The sequence below is a fragment of the Prunus avium genome, chromosome 1 (assembly GCF_965620075.1).
Source record: "Prunus avium chromosome 1, drPruAviu1.hap1.1, whole genome shotgun sequence".
In the NCBI taxonomy this organism is placed as follows: domain Eukaryota; kingdom Viridiplantae; phylum Streptophyta; class Magnoliopsida; order Rosales; family Rosaceae; genus Prunus; species Prunus avium.
In genome coordinates this window covers 7,622,647-7,631,656 of record NC_142284.1, presented here as the reverse complement: position 1 = coordinate 7,631,656, position 9,010 = coordinate 7,622,647, and the positions used below count along the sequence as shown (strand labels likewise).

Below are 9,010 nucleotides of genomic sequence, written 5' to 3'. Positions count from 1 at the left end.
AAAAATGAAGCTCTATACATATTCCAAAGATACACAAAATCCCATCCATGAATTTAGATTCGAAACCTTATTGAGAAGGGGTTTTTTTTTTCGACATTACCTAGAAACCTTCAGGAGGGACGAACAATGGTGGCTCAGCTGATTGTGGATCTTTCAGCATTTCATTTGGACATAATTCTAATTGTTTTGGGATAAATTTCATTAGAAGCCAAAAATTGCTTTCTTGTGGGTATTTATTAGATTTCTGTACATAAATAATAAAGTAATGATGTGAGATATATGAATGAACAACAATATATCATGACGTTGACACATATAGTTTTACTGTAACTTATAGGTTTAAAATGGAAATATAGGAAGCCTATGATGACAAGTTAGGTACATGGATAGATGAATCAGTATGCCCTGATAAGATATTTCCATCATTTGATTCATTTTCATTCACATCAATATTGTTCTCCACTGCTGAGTTGTTCTGCATATCATTTGCATCATGTACACCTCCTATAGCTGTCTCATCAGGAGTATCCACAGCATGTATTCTGGATGTTCTTCGCGTAAAAGGATGCGAAGTGAGATCTTTCTTGTCAAAATGCTTTGCCAATTCAACCATTTTCGACCGAAATGAGTTCTCAGAATGAATCGTGGTCCTCAAAGTAGGCCATTGTGAGCAAAGGAAACGGTACAAGTACATCAAAAGTGAAAACATGGAGACTACACCTGCGATGATGAAGAGTCCCCCGAAGCTGGACACGTGAAGGCTTCGACCATCTGAAGAAATTTTGGCACTTTGATCATCACAGATGGTTTGGTGTCCAAAGTACTTCTCCTCAATTGAATCCATCTTAGATTTATTTTGAGTGACATTCAAGATTGCCCTTGACATGGAGGAGACTAGAGGAGACCCTCTTGGGAAGGCCTGATGTATTAGAAGGCAAAAAAAACCAATTTAGCATATGGATATAAGAAATGGAACCATTGTTGCAGCACTGTACACTCTGGTTTTTATGGATATATAACAATTCAATCAAAGAAAATTAAGACAGAGAACTCACAAAGCCGAATCCGTCAGTTTTGTAGGTTGGTCCAACCATGGTGTACTTGGAACAATTCTTTGCAATGAACAGTTTAAGGTAAGGGATTTCATCGAAAATTGCAGCGACTCCACCGTTGTTGGTTCCTTTGGATAGTGCACGGTCATACTCCTCAACGGTTACATAAGGTTTCAACTTGTATTCTCCAAACCTTAAATTGTCCATTAGAAACCCTTTAATAAATGAATTGTTTTGATATCCTATATTATAACCATTCCTTTTGATCTCTCTTATATCAGTAAATACAGGCTGCAATCTCTGCACTGTTAACATTGAGGCTAAACTTGCAGTGTAACTCTGTGTCAGGATAAGAACCACAAAAACCCAAATTACGAGCACTAATCTTGACCAATTGTTCACCACTTTCTCCCCTATATCATTAAAAAAGCATTATTAATTAGACTACAAGCTTCATTGAGAATTTTGAAGAAAACAAATGCTTTGGTATAAGGAGGAGAACTTACTATGAGCAAAGACAAGAGTTGAAAAGGAGAACCAGAATATCATGCCAAGTTGTTGTTGGGGTGGACCTCTAAACTCGGAGTTTACCCGGTGTTCAAGAACCCATATCACAAAACCTGTAAATATGAAGGCTGCCCCAGTTGTCAGCCAAAGATCCAAACTTAACGGCTTCAAAAAAATCCAAATATTGCCTCTTTCATTATTTTCCACCAAAACTACCATTGACACTCCTGACTCTGAATACGGCAATGTAAAATCTACATACAATGAGCGGTTAGCTACAATTGTTGTGTCTCCCACCACAGCATCATACTTCTGCATTTTAAATCACCAATTGAAAAGTACATTAGAGAAGGAGATAGAGAGAAAGAGAGGATGACCATTAATTTAACCTGTAAAATAAAACTTACCGTTGCTTTGATTCCGTAAAGAAGTTCATCATATGTCCCATTGAAGCATAAGAAGTCATGGGGAAGCGGAAATGGTAGTTTAGCCAGTGCAGCAAAGAAGACATCAGCAGCAAATCCCGATATATTTTTGTTTTCCACTTTTAGGAATTCATTAAAACCTTGTTTCATTGGAACTCCAATCCTGAGTTTCTTTGTTGCAGGTTGGTCTGTAGTGTCCCCTGGCCAAATTGGTTGCTTGAGTCTTCTCTTTACATCAGATTTTTCTGCTTCACTATTATCATACTTGAGCTGTCTTGACAGCCCTTTTTGTTGGTCAATCCAATATCCAATAATCCTTTCTTTACTGCCAATCACATTGAATATCTCAAAGGTTGAAGGTTCTAACTGTCCCTTGACCAACTGGAAATTCCCACTTAGGTTTTGAAATTTTGAACTTGGGATTGTTTCAAGAAGATTTTTACCCATCTTACTGGTTTCCGAGGTTGCAAGATTAATGACTCTACTTGTGTTATGTTTCATAGAGCTAGAACTTGTTGTTCCCACTTTCTCCACCGCCATTGCCAGTGCCCAAACTGTATCATATGCCCATAATCCAAAGAGGTTTAGGCCTGCAGTCATCTTGTTTGGTTTTTTCCATCTTATCATGAAGTTCCATCTTATGATGAAGTCTTCAAGACATTTTGTCATTGGTATATGTGGCCTTACTCCCAACACACCTTCCATTGAATCCATGGCTTCCGAACTCACAGGATCTAACAAAGTTGATAGCCCTTCTGTAACAATCCATGCATACCCTTCGCTCATCATACCTATCTTCTTTGCTAGTATGAAGAATTTGGACCCAAGGGAGGCAGTCATATGCACCAGAAATATTCTTGTTGAAGTTGAGTTTAACCTGCCAATCTCCCTTCTAATTTCAGCATCATTAGAAGATGGAGGAATGACACTTCTGTAAGGTACTCGAGCACCAACCTCCTGGATAGCGTCCACCAGATACGGAATTAAACCATTGCCATAATCAGTGTCTTCATAGACGAGAACAACTTCCAACCAGCTATAAGCTTCAATGATGGCAGCTATGGCTTTTACTTGAGCAGAGTCATCAAAGGCTGTCCGGACAAAAAATGGGCTACGAGATGGAGAAAGAGAGGGACTGGTGGCAGAGAATGAAATGATGGGAACCTTAGCCTTTCTGCCAAGCTCCATCACAAACTTTGCTTCTGCTGACCTTTGAGGTCCAATGATGGCCTGCACTTTTTCTTTCTTCATCATATACCAGGCTGCATGAATTCAACAGACAAATGGTGAATGAATTAAATTAATTAGCTAAGATCAAAAGGCTGAGTGTATGTGTGTGTGGCCAAAAATATATAGCTGGAAAGAAGGTAGTGTCTAATCCACCTTCAGATGCTGCAGTAACAATATCATCCGCTGAATCCCGGGTGCGAAGATCAAGCCTTGTTCGATAATGAGCATGCTTAGCATAAAAATCGGAGAGTGCCATGGTCATACAGCTCTCTGCAATCGCTCCAACAGAGGAATTCAAGTCAAGAACTACCCCAACTGGTATTCGTATCACCTCCTTTGCCATTGAAAGCTGGATACTCCCAAGCCCGGCCAACGAAAGAATGAAGAAGAAAGATAGAAGGTGCTTCTGGTTTGTCATCATTGTTAAGCTACCTGGGTTTGTCTCATGCACTCTCACATATATTTAAATTACTGTTTTTCTCTTTCGATTTGCCTACTCTTTTTAGCTTTAAATCTTATGTACGATTTGTGTTCCAAGCTCATCCTTAATAGGAGTTTGAGAAAATGGGCAAGCATTTGGTCAACACTCATAAATGTTGATTCAATTTGCATCACTTGATAACTCGAGACAAGTCAATACCGGTCTCTTTCTGAATATTAACAAAGTCGTTGAAACTCACCGACTAAGCTTAGGTCGGTTAAGTCTCTCCTATATATGCCCATTCAAAAATGTAAGCTGGAAACTATAGCAGTCCAACTCAAGCAATCAGTCAACTCAAGTATTAAAGCCTAGTAGTTTTCCTACTTCAATCAATAGAATAAAACTACTTTGTTACTCTTTCAAAAGTTTTCCATTCCAAGTTAAGTTATTATCCTAAACACTACCAACAATTCCTTAAACCTCTTCTCCTTTAAACTAACAGTGATATTAGAGTTTGTTCCGATCAACCTTGGGCTAATCTGCTTTTGTTTTTTTTCCAGCAAATATGCAAATATGCATATGCCTTGGTGTAATATTTCTACGTTTTGTTGTGTTAGTGAATTTTCAACATCTCAGTACGTACATTCCACACGGCACACAAGATGACTAAATATGCAAAGATACATGTCTTCGACGACGGCGACCAAAGATATTGTGTTTGCTTGGAAGACGACACAGATGAAGATATCTTCTTCGTTAAGAAATTCTGGCCCTAACTAGGAATTTGGAGATTCTTTTTTGGACTCATTCAGGAAAATGGTTACCATGTCTAATCACCACTACTGTAGTGGTGCCCAGTTAATTATTTTATAAATGAAGCTTTAAATTCCAAAATAATGTTGCTAGACTAAATAAGTAGAGGACAAGTATTTGTAATTAATAGGAATGACCGAGTGTCAAACATGAGCTGCAATTAGGTGAAATGGCTGAAGAGTAGTGAGGGAGGAGATGTGGAGGAGATCTGGGCCTACATCTGGAAAAACATGAGAGGAAGGGCAAACCAAAGCAAACTGAAAAAAAGGGAAAGGAAAGCCACACCAAAGGATGGCAGAGAAGCCACACAAAAGGTGGCGGAGGAGCCGCCCCGAAGGGCGGAGGAGCCGCCCCGAAGGGCGGCGGCATAGACACCAGCAGCTCAGAAGAGGGCGGTGGGAAAGGAGAGAAGTTCTAGAGAGAAGGGGGAGTCTCTCTCTCTAAAGCTCTCCTTTTTTGGACTCATCCAGGAAAATGGTAACCAGGTCTAATCACCACTACTGTAGTGCTGCCCAGTTCATAAAATTCCAAACTAATGTTGCTAGACTAAATAAGTAGAGGACAAGTATTTGTAATTAATAGGAATAACCTTATAATCGAAACATTCATATTTTAACATGGTAGAGTGCACGATCCTAAGTTGTCTCTAAACCAACATCAAATTCTTCAATCAAATCATCAAACCTGAAATCAAATTACCAAAACATATACCACATAAACAAATCGCGCTGCGATGCCAAATTACAACGAAACTTTTGCCTCTGCTGACTTCCTTAGAAACAAAATGAAGATATATAAATATATATGTATTATGAATTGAATTAAGAAGCTTGTAGGCTATTAACTCACAACCAAGTGGGCTCTAGCTAGGCTATTAACTCACAACTAAGTTCGTTGCAAGTTTTCAGTTGACTTGACTTCGGATTGATAATAAATTTACAAATGAAGCTCTATACATATTCCAATTGTGTACAAAATCCCATCCATGAATTTGGATTCGAAACCTTAACTAGTGCTGCTAGACTAAATAGTTGTACTGATTGAGAAGGTTTTTTTTTTTTTTGCGACATTACCTAGAAACCTTCAGGAGGGACGAACAATGGAGGCTCAGCTGATTTCAGCATTTCATTTGGAGATAATTCTAATTATTTTGGGAAAAGATTCATTAGAAGCCAAAAATTGCATTCTTGTGGGTATTTATTAGCTTTCTGTACATAAATAATAAAGTAATGAATGTGAGATATGTGAAGAAATTTAAAATTGAGGCTAAATTTGCTGTGTACCTCTGTGTCAAGATAAGAACCACAAAAACCCAAATGATGAGCACTAATCTTGACCAATTGTTCACCACTTTCTCCCCTATCGAATTACAAAAGCATTAGTAATTAGACTACAAGCTTCATTGCGAATTTTGAAGAAAACAAATGCCTTGGTATAGGGAGAAGAGAACTTACTATGAGCAAAGACAAGAGTTGAAAAGGAGGACCAGAATATCATGCCAAGTTGTTGTTGTGGTGGACCTCTAAACTCGGAGTTTACCCGGTGTTCAAGTACCCATATTGTCTCTTTCATTATTTTCCACCAAAACTACCATTGACACTCCTGACTCTGAATCGGGCAATGTAAAATATACATACAATGAACGGTTAGCTACAATTGTTGTGTCTGCCACCACAGCATCATACGTCTGCATTTTAAATCACCAATTGAAAAGTACATTAGAAAAGGAGATAGAGAGAGAGAGAGAGAGGATGACCATTAATTTAACCTGTAAAATAAAACTTACCCCTGCTTTGATTTGGTAAAGAAGATCATCATATGTCCCATTGAAGCAAAAGAAGTCATAGGGCGGAAATGGTAGTTTAGCCAGCGCAGCAAAGAAGACATCCGCAGCAAATCCCGATATATTTTTGTTTTCCACTTTTAGGAATTCATTAAAACCTTCTTTCATTGGAACTCCAATCCTGAGTTTCTTTGTTGCAGGTTGGTCTGTAGTGTCCCCTGGCCAAATTGGTTGCTTGAGTCTTCTCTTTACATCAGATTTTTCTGCTTCACTTTGGTCATAGTTGAGCTGCCGTGACAGCCCTTTTTGTTGGTCAATCCAATATCCAATAATCCTTTCTTTATTGCCAATCACATTGAATATCTCAAAGGTTGAAGGTTCTAACTGTCCCTTGACCAACTGGAAATTCCCACTTAGGCTTTGAAATTTTGAACTTGGGATTGTTTCAAGAAGATTTTTACCCATGTTACTGGTTTCCAAGCTTGCAAGATTAATGACTCTACTTGTGTTATGTTCCAAGCTTGCAGGATTCATCATCAAAATGGAGCCACGAACTTGGGTGTTGATATCTTACTTGTTCCCGTGTGGATGTTATGGAAGTGGTGCTGCCGAGTCTGAGTTTAGGTGTTGGTAGGTAGGTGGTTCTACTCGCAGTAGGGATGATGTATAACCTTGGTGAATTGTGATGGCCCAAGTGTTGTGGAACTTTGGTTTGGAGGCACATTGATGTAAGGGTGTGTCGACGAGATAAGTGGGGGAGAACCACGAATGCCATGGAGGTATAGCAGTGCAGATGCACAAACAAATGGAGGTGTCATGGAGGACACACGGTTGGCTCACGAGTCACACCCAGGCGGGGTGCATCTTTTTGAATGTGGAAAATGTGGAAGTACCTGACCAGCGAGCTTTGTGTTTGTTCAATGGTTGACTGTGATAAGAGATAGAGGTCTCGGCCCAAAGAGGGAAAGAAAAGAAGTTGAAAAGGGTGAACACAGTGGTGCATTGTGGTCCATGGAGTGAGGAGAAGAGGATATTCCTATATGGTGTTGTTATGCGGCAGTGCAGTGGGCACTTCGATGAGGACGTCGACACTATCAGTGAGGGAGAATGTCACATATCGCACTTGAGCGTGTGCTATTGTGACTCCATTGGGACATCTATGCGCTTACAAGATAGTCTAAGTGTGGAAGGGCGAGGGCTTAAGAGCTAGAATGGTTTGTGTTGGCCGAGTTGCACACATGAAGGGTATTTTGGGTATTTTCAAAGGTTACGGGAGGAATCTGAGGAAGCTAAAAATACTGGGACGTTCGTGATGTTAAGATACATGCAACACAACTGACAGTTTGCCATTCGGAGTTTGTATGAATTAGTTATGCCTAATTATGACTCCTCATGCATATGTGATGTTTTCTCCTGACAGAAGGCTAAATGCATAAAATGCTATATAGGGGGTGACATGGTGTCATGCTCTCCACCACTCTTGGTGCTTACACCCTTGTGGCACTAAGCGAGCATCTTTATGACATTGGAGGTAGTCATAAGGGCGGTCATAAGATTGTTGAAGGATAATCTGTGTCTCCGAGGGAAAGGAATTCCCGATGACAGTACGAACACGCGGGGCCGTTCATATTGCGCATCGTTGTGAAGAGTGAGGTCAATGTATGGCATTCGCTATGCCGTCGGCAAGGGAGGCATTTGACAATACTCGATGGACTTGTCTTGGGTTCGGCCTTTTCTAATATGGAAGAAAGATATTCGGATGCCGGTACGCATGGGTTGCGACCTCATGCAATGCATTGATAATTATGTGGGACATTCGGAATACATATGTCGCCAAGGCTTGGGCGACATGCGAATGTGACAGCTTGCATGTATAGCTTGAGGATGTGGGCTATGAAGGTTGCTAACGGAATGACCGACAGAAGTGTGGGTAAACCGATGGTGTGTTGGATCGCTATGTCTTGACTTGGATATGAGCGAGCCACGAGTTTGGCATGCGACGTGGTCGATGCAGTTAACGTGTCATATGCAACGCGGTCGATGCAGTTGACGCGTCGAGGGTTCGTTGCGGGATGCGGGGTGATTGTTTTGTCACCAAGGTCTTAAATATCGATAGTTTCGGAAATATCGGTGGTTCAAAAACACGGAAATATCAATGGAAATATCGGGAAAATATCGATATCGATAAAAATTGAATAAAAACCATGGAAATTATGATAAATACATGGAAATTTTTAATGAAACTTTAGAAGAAGTTTATTTAGTCAATCATCTATTATTTTGACACAAAAAATTGGAAGGAAATGCATTGCATAGTGGGTTTGAGTGATTTAAGTTGATTATATTGCGAGCTGACAAACTCGGTGACTTAGAAAATCTGGAGTAATTAATGAAAGATAATTAAACAACCCCTAGTAATTTATTTATCATTTTTTAGTACAATATTTTACACTTTATAAATTGCATGGTAAGATACATGAGTAACCTTATTTCACTGGACATGGTACACATTCTTATATTTATTATTTATAAAAAATTGAAAAATAATTAAAGATGTAAACCAACTTTTTAAGATGAAACAATGCAAAAATAAAAAAAAATAAAAAAACACACCAAACTTATTCCAATTAATAAAAATATCATTCAATAAATCAAGCTCAAATATGTATTATGTAAATCATAAATTTTATCACAATAATAACACTAACTCAAATAATAAATCAACTCACCCAAAAATAACCCAAATAACAAAATACCTTGAATATTACAACAAAAAAAA

The 9,010-nt window shown here is 39.0% G+C and overlaps 1 protein-coding gene across 1 annotated transcript; it reads right to left on the bottom strand.

Annotated features, from left to right (window-relative positions):
- Nucleotides 1-224: 224 nt before the first annotated feature.
- LOC110744618 (glutamate receptor 2.8-like) lies at nucleotides 225-3,724 on the bottom strand. The gene is made up of 5 exons (XM_088255092.1): nucleotides 3,368-3,724; nucleotides 1,967-3,246; nucleotides 1,559-1,871; nucleotides 1,056-1,465; nucleotides 225-919 (listed from the first exon to the last, which is right to left on the bottom strand). The coding sequence occupies exons 1-5, from the start codon at nucleotides 3,633-3,635 to the stop codon at nucleotides 362-364; spliced, it is 2,829 nt and encodes a 942-aa protein (XP_088111218.1). The 5' UTR covers nucleotides 3,636-3,724; the 3' UTR covers nucleotides 225-361.
- Between the last annotated feature and the right edge of the window lie 5,286 nt (nucleotides 3,725-9,010).